The sequence below is a fragment of the Dysidea avara genome, chromosome 10 (genome assembly GCF_963678975.1).
Source record: "Dysidea avara chromosome 10, odDysAvar1.4, whole genome shotgun sequence".
Classification (NCBI taxonomy): Eukaryota; Metazoa; Porifera; class Demospongiae; order Dictyoceratida; family Dysideidae; genus Dysidea; species Dysidea avara.
In genome coordinates, this window is record NC_089281.1 from 23,123,202 (window position 1) to 23,139,330 (window position 16,129).

The 16,129-nt window shown below is 37.2% G+C and overlaps 1 protein-coding gene across 3 annotated transcripts in view; it reads right to left on the reverse strand.

Annotated features, from left to right (window-relative positions):
• Positions 1-16,129, reverse strand: part of LOC136237038 (uncharacterized) — a 46,009-nt gene that overhangs the window by 26,119 nt on the left and 3,761 nt on the right. For all 3 annotated transcript variants that reach the window (XM_066027291.1, XM_066027289.1, XM_066027292.1), the window contains exons 2-4: positions 8,866-8,910; positions 4,014-4,286; positions 3,431-3,744 (exon numbers count right to left, since the gene is read on the reverse strand). In XM_066027291.1, coding sequence (XP_065883363.1) covers positions 3,431-3,744; positions 4,014-4,286; positions 8,866-8,910 — 632 coding nt within the window. The remainder of the gene's footprint in view (positions 1-3,430; positions 3,745-4,013; positions 4,287-8,865; positions 8,911-16,129) is intronic.

Consider the following 16,129-nt stretch of genomic DNA (forward strand, 5'->3'; position numbering starts at 1 on the left):
TGATTTTTTTCAGCTGAACTCTCTTCATGATGGTTTCTTTGTAGCTGAACTCTCTACAAGGTGACTTCTTCTAGCTGATATCTCTACAGGGTGATTTGTTTGCAGCTGAACTCTCTACATGGTGCATAGTTTCTTTGTAACTGAACTCTCTACAAGGTGACTTCTTCTAGCTGATCTCTCTACAGGGTGATTTGTTTCTAGGTGAACTCTCTACAGGGTGACTTGCATGTAATTGAATTGTCTATCAGATTAACTGGTTGTAGCTGAATTCCCTACAGAATAACTTGCAATGTAATATAATTCTTTGATGGAGTAAGTTATAAATGTAGCCGAATGCTCTATTAGGGTGACTGTTCTATTAGAGTATCACGATCTCGCATTTGCAACACGTAGTTGGCGTTCGAATCATGACTCAGTGGTTTGTTCCGATTCTTCTGTACTACTGCAAGGAGTTTCTATGATGATTATTCCAGCTACACACCGATTTTCAGCTCATTGCTCTAAGTGGTTTGCCTGATAGGCGTGAAAACTAATAGTTTTTTTAATTCATAAAAATCGATCGCGTAATTGTGACACAGGTTGGGTTTTGTGTCATATCTCCATGGTCTTTATCTCGATTCTCTTCAAACCACAAAAAGGCACTCCTACGATGGTTACTCCATCTACATATCAATTTTCAACTCATTCCTCCAAGTGGTTTACCCTGTAGGCGTGACAGACCTTTGACCTTATTTTATGCACATAATCGGTCATAACTCCGTGAATGTTCATCGGATTCCTACCAAAGTTGGTACTGAGATCCGCCTTAATGAGCCCTTCAAGTGTGCCAAATTTCAGCCCGATTGGAGCACGCATTCGTGTTTTATGGCGGATTTTGCGAAGTGTGCGAAATGAAGAAGTAGAAGAAAAAAAACGAAGAAATTAAAACGAAATTTTGTTCGCTCGTATCTCGGAAATGGCTGGACCGATTTTCTTCAAATTTGGTATGTAGACTCCCATAACTGGCTGGCACGTCTGTAGCAAATTTGGTTCCAATCGGATAAGGAATCACAGAGCTACATAGGTGTGAAAATTGCATTTTCTTTCTTCCTGTTAATATACTCACGGTGTGGCGCGCCGGCTTCTTGGGCCGCACGACACACTATCATGTGTCTTGATATTAAAACATTCATGCCTGTGTTAAGAACAAAGAATGCAGCTACATAACATCATGTTTTATTTATAAGTGATTCAAATTACAGTGTAACTTGTCTTAGTGGCCACCTGTAATGAAAGGCCACCTTTCTATTAAGGGCCAACTTTAAATTGTTCTAGTAAGACATTTATACACATCAAACAATATAAATAGCCACCTGAATATTAAGGCCAAAAAAATTGGCCCTGACTGGCTTAGATAGTTTTCACTATTGCTACATTTGTGCATCAAAATATGTACTTGCATATCAACAATCAGCATTAAATGCTAATAGTAGCAGTTACTGTAGCTAGTGAAAATGTCATCAAGTTCAATATTTCACTACTGTATAATAGACTTGGCGTCATAATCAGAAACAATATATACAAGCTTGATCAGGGGTAAATTACTTGAATATATGTATTTAAGTATAAGCTTTTACTGGGTTTTCTTACAAAACATAAACAAATTAACATTACTTGCAAACCAACAATGTATTAATGATTGTGACATAGTATTATATAACGTTACTTGCAATTAGTATTGCATCTTTTTTGCATACTTGAACCATACAAACAACAGTAATTACAAGGCTACACATTAACACCAAGAGTTAATAATAGTAGAGCCTCTCTACTATTATTAACTCTTGTTAACACTTATAACTCATGATCTACTATTGGTCCCAACTTTAAACTCACAGTGATGAATGATAGGTATTAGAGCAACATGTAAACCAAAAATAAAGAATATATATTTTTGAAAATGAAGATCAAAGGAAAAAGCTACATTTTTGAGGTTTGACCTTTTCCTTTGAGCAATTATAAAATATTACATATCACCTGAAAGAGAATTTAATAAGGATTTCAAAAATCTAACCCAGAAGGTTCTATGTGAATCACAAGCAAAGTTATGGCCATTTTATTGAAGACATGTAAGCTTCATAAAATTTTCAGCAGAAACTTTGAGTGGTCATAACTTAAAGGGAGACCAATAAAATGAGCCAAATTTTGGTGTAAGAAAGTTTCTTGAAAGGGTTCATGTTTGTGCCAAATTTCATGATAATCAAAAGGGGTCCGGATTTTTTTTGTTGATTTGGTATGGAATGACCCATATGTTTATTGTCAAAATAGATTTTTGTAGTGCTTAAAATGCAAAATGGCACTTAATCAAACCAATGACAGTTATCAGTCTGTATACTGATCGTAGAAGCTTATCAACTACCAAGTTAGTAGTGCTATGTTAAATGGCTTCTTTGTAGCCAGGCAGCTTTTGTTACAACTTAATTTTGAAATCATTTCATTAGCTGTAGCCAGGTTAACTCTGCACAAGGTATTTGAAGGTAGCTTCTTGAACTCATCTAAACAACACCAATTTTAGTTGCAGCCAAGTTCAAAGAACTTGTACTTCCAAGCCTTGTTCTTTTTGCACACATGCAAACATGTTGTGTTCCATGCCATTTTGTCAAGAGGGAATATCATTGATGAATACTTTGGATCACAAGGATATAATTGTCAGTGATACATTGATAGTTGCAATATGGCATTTTAATCTATTGTATACAGGTGGTTGAGTATAAGCACAAGCATGGAAAAATTAGCAATTTTACAAACTATAGTGTATGCATTCACCTGAGCCCTGCCAAATATAGTAATATCAAAGAGGTGAACATGTGTTCACTCCCAATGGTTTTGTACAGGAACAAGCATGTTTTCATGTTGTAAACATGTTTGCGTGCCTGAATGTATGGGATATTTTTAAAGCCTCATAACTCACTTGTTCTTGCCTGCATCAAAGCACTTTTTTGATTAACGGTTCTGGCGTTTAAAGGGCTTCACAGCACTACTAAATGTTTGGGCAGCTGGCCCATGTAACAAGAGTTATTAACAAGAAATGAGGGCTCATGTGAACGCGAACTGACTATATAGTATAATGATCATTGCACAATAAAAAGTATTTAAACAAGGGGACCATCACCTAAAGTGCACATTAATTACCAGATGTATAAAGCTATAATTATGTAACAAAATGCTCACCCTATACTCATCACTTATAAGCACTGTAGTTGGTTTGTTGTACATTTTAACTACGTTCTGTCTGTTACACAGCATTACACATGAAGGATGATGTATAAGCTAGCCTACAACCAATCTGCTTACTCCGACTGTTTAAGGCATAGCAAAAATTACAAACAATATCTCATGTAACAGATCCATACACAGCACAATGTGCTATGAGATAACTATAGTAACATACATGATCATCACTATGGTGTTGCAACATTTCATTAGCATTACCACTCTTCACAGTGGGAGATGATCTGCCATGATCGTGATGAAGTCCATTTTGAGCAGCCAAATTTTCTTCAGAGTGGCTCCTTATTCGCATGTCACCATCGTCGTTGCACACAGTAATGGATGCCATTTTGTGCTGTATAACTGCCGTCTGTCTCATGTGTTCAGTGTGCAATGGTGGAGTGGTAGATTTACGAGTGTCAAACAATGTTCCTGCTATCTTATGAGAAGTATCATTTGTTACCACTGAAGGAAATTCTTGATTAGATGGAAAAGCTACAGAATACATATATAAGAAGTGAAGAACGGTATAAAGAGATCCATATACATGCCATGAAATCCACAGCAACCCTTTGGCTGGCTGTGGGTGTGGCGGCCTGGTTCTAAAATCTAACAGCTTATAATTATTACTGAAGAATATTCACATAGCCATTATTAAAAATTATTAACACTAACATCATTGCAGCCATTTCTTGGCCGCCACCTTTGATTTCACAACTCTTTTCATCCTAACTACAATGGCATACATACAAATTATATCTTACAATGTACATCATCAACAGGATCAAGATCAAGATGCTGCCTAGCAACATTAGTGAGAACAACCTCAAGTGTTTTCCATGTAGGATTAGGAGATGATTCCAGCCAGTTATCAAGTGTCTCTTGAAAACAAGCTACACTTTGCTGAGGATGATCTTTTTCAATAATGTTAAGCATGCGTAGCTTTAAACCCAGTTCTAAACCAATGTCCTTCCAGTCAGCGGCATATTTCTTGGTAACATATCTATTAAGGTCTTTCATTGTTGGAGTGTCATCCTCTGTTCAGATATGATAATATATGTATTATATAGTACAGAATAGTGGTTGTTTGTGTTTTTTTTTTTTAAAAACTAATAGTTTTTCTAAGTGCCTATTAGTGCTATGCAGTGAAGCAGCCATGGAGTGCACCAGTTATTATCAGAAAGAATAAAATCCCATGCATGCATGTAGCTCTGTCAAGATTGTAGGCAGGAGGGGCCGGAACAAACTCATATCAAAACATATGTATGGGAGTTGTCAAGTCAAGCATTTTCAAGTGGTCAACATTAAAAATTTTCAAAACACTGAGTTAAACCCTTAAAATTTAAGAATTATACATTAAATCAATCTAATGTCTGTTTAATATCTTTTTTGAAACCTCAACTTGGTAAAACAGGCTGATCATAAAATCTCATCATTCCTTGTCATTCGTTGTCCAATGGAAAATATTACACTACATACAAAACATACAAAATCTCTACAGTCACACCATACAATAAAAGAAAGCCCTTGAATTTCTCTATCCAATGCCAACCGTACAAATGGGAAAACATTGCCATAGTGACGGTTATTTACTAATGATGATGACATAATATGTGCTCCATACATTTACCAATTGGAAAATTTAATTATCTCGGCAGGAAAATCCTAATTTACAAGTTGATAACCTCAATCAAATTCGCTAAATTTGGTATCATTCTACACAGCGAAGTATGCTTAATAAGACTCCGACCATACAAATTGTTAAACAGGTTAGTTTACAGAGATATGTTGAAAAGCACATGTTTTTACAGGCATTCTGAACTCGCAAAGTTCGTGGTACAAGGCTCCTTTTTAGCTTCCCCATCGTTACTACACAAAGAACTTACACATGAATCGAATCGCCTTTCATCAAGGAATCTGATAAACCAAACTTTGTGTCTGTCAACCAGAGTATATGGAAGTTATGGTGCCTTGTTTAGAAGATGATGTTATTTTATGCGAAACGGGTGTAACCTATTCGGAAATCTGGAATATTTTACAAAAGTTTTGATATGTCCTATTTCAGTGTCAGAAAATTTAAAGCATGACCTTTTATTACAGCTATTGAATTATTCCTAAAGTATATAAAGATTAATTTTTCAGCACAAAAATGGTTGTAAAGGTTATCAAAGGTCAAATGTGTGATGGTCCTAAAATTTAAAGTACCTTATAACATACTACTGTACCAAGTTTCATACTTATATCATCATTTTTCACTCATCTGCTGTATTACCTGTACAATTGACTGTTTTGTGAAAATGTCTACTTGCATTTTGCTTAGCATTACACATCATGAACCACGATAGTGGGTTCATAATAGGGATCGCAGTGGAATTTTTGAAAATCCTAATAGAGCAGTCACCTAAAACCAGCCTTAGAAAGCAGACTCGAGCATAAAACAACACTCAGAAGGCTTATTATCAAATACTGAACTCAGACAAATAGTGATATAGCAGTAAAAATGGTCTAGACGAAATTTAGAAACATTCAAAAATTGCAAATTTTACACGAATTGTTCATATCATTATTTTGTTTCACTCGTGTACAGCCCAAGGCTTCCATTTTTTCGCGATAAAAACTACACAGCCTTACTCACTGAGTCCTTCCGCGTGTCCATGCCCATTAATTAACCCGTACTCCACAGATCGCTAACCGGCCTCCACATCGATAAATTTCTAAGTTCTTCGCCATTGCCTGGCCAGCTGTTCCGTATATGGAAAAAGCCATAGAAGAACAAAATTACGGGATTTTGTGTGCTCAGGATGTATAGTCTTTATAACGTTTAGATGGCAGATTGAAGTTGTGCAGCACTCTTTTACCTTACAAGATCGTCATAATAGGGTCTCTAGTGAGCTTCCCATCTTGCTACAAGAAGCCGTTCAAGCGTGCATGCAAGGCATCCAGTTTATTCTTCTTCCTAGCCATCACAGTGAGTGCTTTGTTTGTCTATTATAGGTGGAAGATAAATGGTAGCGCTGATATCATGGCTGCTTTTCACACGCAAAAAAGGTTGGGTGGGGTGTTTATTACAACCCTACCATTTAAAAATATTTTGTGGTCTAACCACATATCATCAACAACCCTCCCATATGGTATCCATGTCATAAACAACTTACAGAGTGTGAAGCCTGACAGTCTTATATGGGAGGATTGTGTGCTACTGTGCTTAATCTGCTTATGTCACTGTAACTAGCTACTGTGTACTCACTCTAGCACATTCTCCGATCAGCTAGTGACATTGACAGTTGCAAACATTTAGCTATGACCACGGGTGTAACTAATCACTGGACTGGACTACTGGACTGGAACACTGGACTGGACTACTGGACTGACATATTTTTGGTTTTTACACATTCTGAGGTTGGTTTATTGAGTCTTGCTAGCTAAGGACCTTCAGAAAACTTGCAGTCTGCTACTAAAATGATGAGTATGAGGAGTGGAGTAAGCAAAAACTGACTTCTCACTACTTGTTATGCTCTACAGCATTTATACACTTCTTAGTATTGTGTTTTGGAGATTGTAATATCTAACCAAAAATCATTTTACTATATTTGTACTACCTATGATACACCCGTAGCCTTAAACTAAATAGCTCAGACCCATGGGACACAACCTATCCTTCCTAAGACTACTGTAGCTAAGTTCGTTCATACATGTAATATACAAACTCATTGTACAACTGTAGGTATTTTCTGCTATCATGATCAGTTCTTACATGTGCTGGTTGGTGTACTACTACAATATGTGACCAAATTTACAAGCTTGCTACTATCTCCAAGACGTTATTGTTGATTAGCCATAACTAGCACATTCCCTGCAGCATACTGATAAGGAGTATAGGTATATGTACTGTAGAAGAACATAATAAATAGAGATGAAATCACTAGAAGTAGGTTTTTGCTTACTCCACTCCTCACACTCATCATTTTAGTAGCAGACTGAAAGTTCTCTGAAGGCCCTTGGCTAGCAAAACTCAATAAAACCAACCTCAGAATGTGTAAAAACCAAAAATATGTCAGTCCAGTAGTCCAGTCCAGTGTTCCAGTCCAGTAGTCCAGTCCAGTGATTAGTTACACCCTATGACGACATGCTAACCAGACTTTGCTGACTATGCCTATGGTGTTCCACTTTGTGACTCACTGTTGCTAGCAGGCTACACCTAGGCTTTCCAGGGCTAGAGCCCAGTCTAAGTCCTGGCAATTGGAACTCAATATTCCAGCTTAAAGTACTCCTGCATGCATGGGTAATGACTGCCAAATCCCTGGTAATCATGTAAGACTGGCTACGCCACTGGCCACTGGTAGTGACATTGTGATTTGTACATGTAGACACCGGCATAGGAAGACTTTTCGGCCAAGCCTAGCCATCTCCTCCTATTTAGCTTGATTAACACCAACTCGCACGGTTGCTGCTTTATTCAGCCCTGTTCATACCTGCATTTATACAAAGGTGTTGTAAGTGTCATCGCTACAATAATAGCACTACAGCTACAATGTATAGCAATGTATAGCTATCTCTTCACTACCTATTCTGCTAGACAACTCTACACCTATAATGCACGTGCTTGATGTATGCATTGTTATATCACGTGAAAATTTATCTTCTCTTTTGAAAAAAAAATTGGACTCTACAGGAAATAAAACACTAACAGTTACCATTCATATAACTTGTATCATAGAGTTTCATTCTTGTCCTTCTGTTAGAATAAACACCTAAGACATCTTGTTCTTCTTCAAGTCTCCTGTGCTGCTATCAACACTGTCTCCTGTATGATAGGTGCACGATCAATAATTCTTCTGACAGATAGGTAGCTCATATAGCAGTGTGTTTTCAGCAATGGCACCAAGTGTGACGATGATGGCTCAAATACTGAGTATAGACTAGGAATTAATGTATCCTGCCTTATATTTTGTGTGTACAAATCAGGATGAAAATACAGTCTTTATCATAGATTACAAAAGTAATATTACATTAACATATCTAATGAGTTAGCCTTTTAAACTAAGGAATCTCTGTTAGCTTACCGGCTACACTAATGTGTCAATTAACTTATAATCCGTAAATGGATTTGGAATAAAGTACACTAACTAGACATATTAAAATTTCGCTGGGATGGTAATGTAAACCACAAATCCCTATTTTGACTCTCTATAAATACAAAATTAATGATGCATTAAGATATCTAGTTATTGAGTTAACTTTTTAAACTGAGGAATCTCTGTTAGCTTACTACACTAATGTGCCAATTAACTTATAATCCATAAATGGATTTGGAAAAAAGTACACAAACTAGACATATTAAAAATTTAAAATAAGAAATAGGGATCACTGAAAAAAGCCACAAAACAAGAAGGGATCGCTGGGGTGGTAATGCAAACCACAAATCCCTATTTTGACTCTCTATAAATGTTCCATTTGAGTATAAAGAGTCAAAATAGGGATTTGTGGTTTACATTACCACCCCAGCGATCTCTTCTTGTTTTGTGGCTTTTTTCAGCGATCCCTATTTCTTATTTTAAATTTTTAATATGTCTAGTATAATTGTAAATAACATTACAAGTATAGAATGTCACTCACTATTTTGAACTTGACTAATCACCACTGCACCCTCTGCCAACATTCCTATAATAACACACAAATTTCACTTACATATCCTACGCCAAAATCACATGCCAGTAGAATAAAGGGTGCAGGATAGCCTACTGTTAAGAAAAAGGAATACACAGAACCAAACTGGTCCTTTTATATTTCTACCTAGGATTCCACAGTGTACTAGGTATCAAGACACACAGTAGCGTGTCATGCTACCCAAGAATCCTGCATGCCACACTGTGAGTATATTGACAGGAAGAAAATGCGATTTTTACACATACGTCCTGTATGTAGCTCTGTGATCCCTTATCCAACTATAGTAAACCAAATTTGCTACAGAAGTGCTGCCCAGGACGAGGAGTCTACATGCCAAATTTGAAGAAAATCGCTCCAGACATTTCTGAGATACGAGCAGCCAAAATTTTGTTTTAATTTCTTCATTTTTTTCTTTGCACTTTGTAAACTCCACCATAAAACACCAATGCGTGTTCCAATCAGGCTGAAATTCCGCACACATAAAGGGCTCATTAAAGCGGATTTCACTACCAAGTTTGGTAGGAATTCAATGAACATTCACAGAGTTATGACCAATCATTTGCATAAAATAAGATTGAACTTCTGTCATGCCCACAGGGTAAACCCCTTAAAGGAGTGAGCTGAAAATTGCTATGTGGATGGAGAAACCATCGTAGGAGTGCCTTGTTTGTGGTTTGAAAGGAATCCATCGAGATGACACAAAACCCAACCTGTGTCACAATTATGCGATCGAATTTTATGAATAAAAAACTATTAGTTTTCATGCCTACCAGGCAAACAGCTTAGAGCAATGAGTTGAAAATCAGTATGTAGCTGGAATAATCATCATAGAAAGTCCTTGCAGTAGTACAGAAGAATCGGATTACAAACCACTTAGTTATGATTCAAAAGCGAACTACATGTAGCAAAAGCGAGATCAAGATACTCTTATAGAATAGTCATTATTATTATCATTATTACTAGGACTGGGTCACATACAACCAAGTACATGTACAAATGGGACAAACTAACAACAGGGAAAGGCATATCAAGACTTCCGGTAGTGAGTCGCACGGCCAAGGAAAGTAGGGCGCGCGACTACCGTGAGTTATTTACATGAACAACTAACTCTAATAGAACGCGCACCTAAAACCTACCTTTAAAACTATTCTTTTGTAAAAAAAACCTCGCGATACACAAAACCTTTGGTATATTGTTATATAAGCGTATTACTAAGTAAGTAATCCCTGTTATATTGTAGTAACACCGCATGAAATTTTGCTGAAAATGTCGTATTCTTCTTCTTCTTCGCATACTCGTTAGTGCAAGCCGCCCATTCTTTTTACTCTTATATCTTACACTGTGATTATTCCACAGCCTTGGATTTGCTATTACAAGTTCTTTGGCTAGTTAAGTTTCTTCAGTACAAATCTTGGAACTCCACCTCTCTTGTGAGAGCCACCATAAGCAATTTTCTCAAAGTTTGATTCATTCATTCTTTTACTTCATGGGACAATCTTTGATATGTAATTAAACATATGGAGTAGTTTTGCTCGATTATGACTTACTGTTTTTCTGGGAAGTGGTGAGTTAATTTCCATATGTGATAATAACATCGCCTATGCTAATTGCTGATTTATTTTGCGGTCTTTTAGAACCCTATCTTAAATTTAAGTCACCTCTAAATACAGTAGCGTTTATTGACAGTCGGTGAATTCGGTGCAAATTCAGCTGTAAGCGTCAACGCTAGGTGAACATGATCTGTGTAGTAAACTCAATGAACTTGCTATCACTCATGCTATTCTCGCAAGTGTTTGTTATTCAGTTGTCATTTAATAGTGGGCGGGTCTAAAGTAGCTAACGCATTTCAATGGACAATCCAGTACAATAAGAAGTTTGGGGCACATTCTCACCTGCCGGAAAATGGCCTTTACTCAATCGGTTCACTGATGGTTTTAATTAGAAGCCATACCCTACTGAGGTTGCAATACCGACAAGTACCTGCCTACTTGTACCAAACCACATTCTTTGGTTTTGCCACTTCATGTCCCAAGCTATGATGTGGTACACACAATAACTGTTGAAGCTGTTGTAATATCCTAAGGTGGCTTGTATGAAACTAGCTATTAGCTTTATGCATTAATTTTTTCTTGCTCAGTGACAAAAATGTGTGATATCCTAAAACAAAAACAGCCTTGGGGCTGTAAAAAAAGGGCACTGCCAAGCAAAGTAGGATCAATCAAACAAGCCTATTTAACATGACTGGTAAGAACAAGGACTGATATTAAGTTGCGGCCAAGTAGATTGGAATATTACCATGATCAATCTGTTAAACAACTGGTAAGAACAAGGATTGATATTAAGTTGAAAAAAAAAAAGCGGCCAAATGACAATTTAATAACAGTTCCATGTGTATTTGCTCTAGTTTTATTATATAGCTATAGCTAGATACAAAGAGAATGGGTAATACTGCATTCACTTGGCCGCAACTTGATATCAGTCCCTGTTCTTACCAGTCATGTTGAATAAGCTTGTTTGATTGATCCTACTTTGCTTGGCAGCACTCTTTTTTATAGCCCCAAGGCTGTTTTTGTTTTAGGATACTGTGTAGCTAGCACACTGTGGTCAGGTGAATAAGCTACTCCCAGTGGTGAAATATAAACACCAGGCATATAACAGCACCAGTATAGCTTTCTAAGCTGGTAATTAACCGGAGATGTGACTGCTATATTAGGGTAAGTGACTGCTCTATTAGCAATCTAAACTCGTCTGCATGATATGTGTATCATGTTTTTTCGATTGTGTTTTGTAATTTGTTCTGTATAATTATTTTGTCTTGTTTTGTAGTAGCTGTGTGTTTCTCCTTGTAGGCTAACACCTTGTACAGGCTTTGCCTATTGTGTATGCCTACTTGTTTATACTTATACAACCAAGTACTAAGAATAATAAGAAATGCAGTTAAAATTACGTCATAAATAATAATGAATTAATAATAATGTTTGAGAAACTACAAGGCCAAAGGCTTCACACTCACCAGGAATAGAATCCATGTAGAACAATGAGACAATCGTATAATGGGCGGGTGTTTTCGTGGAGGTGATAGAAACATACGATGATTCTATTTAACGCTGATCAAAACACCTTAGCACGTGACCTGTGTTCCATTGTGGGTACGTGTTTGCTTGCTCATCGATCAGAGAGAGATGACGGGTTGGAAAGCAGATGTACAATGGGTTAGTGTTAAACAGTCAGGTCACACGTGTTTATCAGAGCTGGTAGTTTACAGGCGCTTATTAAATACCACTAATGGTTGGTTTCATCAGCCTGTTGAAGAAATGGCACTTGCAAGATAGCTAATGTAAGAAGGCTGGAAGTAAGTCTCTTATAAATACTATACAATTGAGATACTCTAATAGAGCAGTCAATTTAGCACACACACTGTGTTTGGTTAGCTACTTTATAGTTCTACAAGAAATTAAATCACTAAAGTAGTTAAGTTGTGTGTGTGTTCATCAATTTATACATAAGTAATTATGTCGGAAAGACTTTGGGTTGCGATCCTCTATGATATAAAGTGGTATACTGTTCCAAAGAAAAGTCATATCTCCATGAATTAATGGTGGACGGAGGAGGAACTAATGACAGGTGATGACTTCTGGTGGATGTAGTTGACTTAAACATACAGTGGCTATTAAATAAGATGGAAGTGCGCTGGAGGTAAATGTCATGTAGAAAACTGATTGAAGAAATTTTCGCCTTGATTGTAGAGAAGGGAGATTAAGTTGGGAGCAACAGTCATTTGAGGTAATAGTCCATGAGTTAGTAGTTGGATTCCAATAACTCCCACAGATCCATCGAGCTACCGGAACTTCTAGTAGCTGGATATCTCCTGAATTATGTGGGTTCCACACAGTAGTAGCATATTCTAAAGTTGGCCTGACTATAAGCTTTTATATGCAACACACTAAGCTGTGCGGTTGCAACCAAACATTGATCTGTGCAAACAGTTCAATGATTCGGTCCCTTAATTTGCTGGCAACAAACTTGCAATGCTTGGACCAGCTTAACTTTGGAGTCCACTATCAGGTCAAGATACTTCACGGGGCTACACCATAAAATTGGTTGGTTGTTAGTGGATGAAATTGGTTTCTGTTTGTTGGTGATCATCAATGCTTCACATTTTGTGGAATTCAATTTCAGCTGCCAACGATTAGCCCAACAAGTAATAGCAGAGAGATCATCTTGTAAGGCTGAACAGTCCTTGATGGTGTTAGCCAGAGCATATAGTAGTACATCATCTGCAAACAACTTAACAGTAGAATGCTTAACAGTCACCTTAATAGAACATTCAGCTACCAAGATACTCTAATAGAACAGTCACCATGCAGCTACAAATAAACAATTCAGTCACCCTGTAGGGAGATTAGCTTGAAACCAATTTACCTTGTAGAGTTCAGTCACAAACAAATCACTTTGTACAGAGTTCAGCTACAAGCAATTAAGTTACCCTGTAGAGAGCTCAGCTAGAAACAAGTCACCCTGTAGATAGATTAGCTAAAAACAAATCACCCTGTAGAGAGTTCAATTAGAAAAACTCACCCTGTAAAGAGTTCACGTCCTGTAGAGAGATCAGCTAGAAAAAATTACCCTTTAGAAAGTTCAACTACAGACAAATTATCCAGCAGAGAGTTCAGCTACAAACAAATCTGCCAGCTACGAAAAAATCACCCTGTAGAGAGATCAGCTACAAACAAATCACACTGCAGAGAAAACAGTTACAAACAAATCACACTGTAGAGAGATCAGCTAGAAAAAGTTACCTTGTAGTGTAGAGAGTTCAAGTCACCCTGAAGAGAAATTACCTAGAAACAAGTTACCCGTAGAGAGTTCAGCTACAAACAAATTACCCTGCAGAGAGTTCAGCTACAAAACAATAATAAGCCACCCAGCACCAAATTCACCTGCATTGTCGTTATTAAAATTTTTACCATTAACTTACCATCACAGCCATTTCTTGGCTGCCACCTTGGATTTCACATCTTGTTTCACCATGGCCTTTTTGGGGGCTGCACCTTTCTTTACAGCTTGGCTGTTTTGATTAGATACATTTACCTGTTCAGCAACAGGTGACAGGGAAGCCCAAGCATACATAAGCTACCACCAACTAGCCAACTATCCACAGTTGTTGATTATAATCACCAGCTAAACAGCTAATGAGAAAGTTTAAGCCAGGCAATCATGCACATGCCTTTAGCAACACGCAAAAATTTATGATATTTCGCACAATAAGACAAAAATTTGAAACCTGTAATGGATAAGTAGGTATGACTCCTTGTTGCAAAAGTCATAAGTCAAACAAACAGCTGGTCAAATCTGTGATGGTTGCAGATCTCCTTCATGATGCCAAATCGCAGATAGAATTGTACAATGAGACATGTAAATAGTGTTCTGGATATTATAATTTCTTGATGTAGAACTTATAATTAATCTCTACTGTACTTTTTGCGTTCATGTAGAGTAGACCATTGCAGATCATTCATTGTATTAGAGCAGGAGGGCATTCTCATCAACAATTGTGACTGGATTTGCAAAAAGGGGTCTTCCACACACATCCTATTCTATGAGCTTGGAAGACCCTTCAGTCTTGTACGTAGCTTGTCAATATACTGAAGTAGAGACTCTATATCAACTAGTACAACAACAGGTATAGATGACCTCCCTTGTACTGTACATAGCTAAGGAGAGCTGCTAAAGAGTACGCCCAGCCCTGAAATGTGTGCTGTGTGTAGTTTTTGTATATATTGTGTTGCTATGTATGTATGTGTTGTGTCTTTTTTGTATTCCAGTACCGAAGAATGGCTTTGCCAAGTATGCTATACTTGTTAGTCTATAACCTTGTTTGACCCACCTGGCTGTTCAATGTATTGTTGATGTGGATCCCATACAACGTTTGCATATTCTACTATTGGTCTAGAATATGCAGTAGCTTTAACAGATGGTTGACACTGGCATAATGTTTGCTTCAGAATACTCTATTGAAAAAGGTCAGCCAATAGAAGAACCAGTAGTAATCCAACACTATTCAATGTGAACTGCCATACTTGCAGGTGTTAAGCGATGGATTGTATCATGGCCAATACCATTTAAATGATGGCTCAAACAACCTGTGATGGGAGCAATATACCCACTACTATTCAAAATGCATGAATGGAGGCATGAGATTTTATTGATCGTCCTGTATTTATATACCTTTACAATAATGTTTATTGATCTTTGCTGTTTTAAATCAATGCACATAGGTACATGTACCCAACAGTCTAAATAAGTGCAAAAGTTTCTTTTGTTGTCCGTTTGTTTTTAAAAAAAAAAACAATAGAAGGTAGCCTAATAATCACTTCTACGTATGCAATCCTATAATTAAGGTGATGATATAGTACTTGGTTCGATTATTACAATTAAGTACTTCCTACTTGAGTCTTTCAGGATTCTTATTTACAGTAGAGATGACACTGACCTGACTCTTACCAGCCACAGACCTTGTTTTTCCTAGGTAACCACAGACCTTGCTTCATCCATTAGAGGTAAATATATACCTCACATTCCCAGTAGACTGAGGTAACTACAGACCTCACTTTACCCAGTAGAGGTAACCACAGATCTGGTTTTTTTTTCTGTAAAGGTTACCACAGACCTCACTTTACCCAGTAGAGGTAACCACAGACCTGTTTTTTTTTTTTTCTGTAAAGGTTACCACAGACCTCACTTCTACTCAGTAGAGGTAATATATCTATGCTAAGTAGCATAGATTCAGGTTGCTTGGATACAACTAACACAAAGCATTTTTTTAAAAGATAAAAATATAGCATATTCTCACTCCCCTGTGCTCTATCTTTATAAGTGACCACATACCTCACTTCACCGAGTATGTAGAGATAATTACAGACTGTATTTCAGGGTCAACAGACTATTCATACCAGCCCACACACAGACCTCATTTTATCCAAGAGGCAACTGTAGGCCTTGTTTCTCTAGTAGAGGCAAGTTGCTTTGCTGGTAGAAGTAACCAGACTTTTACCGTAATCAGACAAGTTTCTTTTATTGGGTGACCACACACTCTACATAGATCTAATATTTCCCAGAGGTAACCATAGACTTTAATTATGTATTGCTATAATCAAATACTGCTTGCAACCTCTTCCTTTCTACCTCTAGTAGGCCTTTTTCAGTAGAGGTG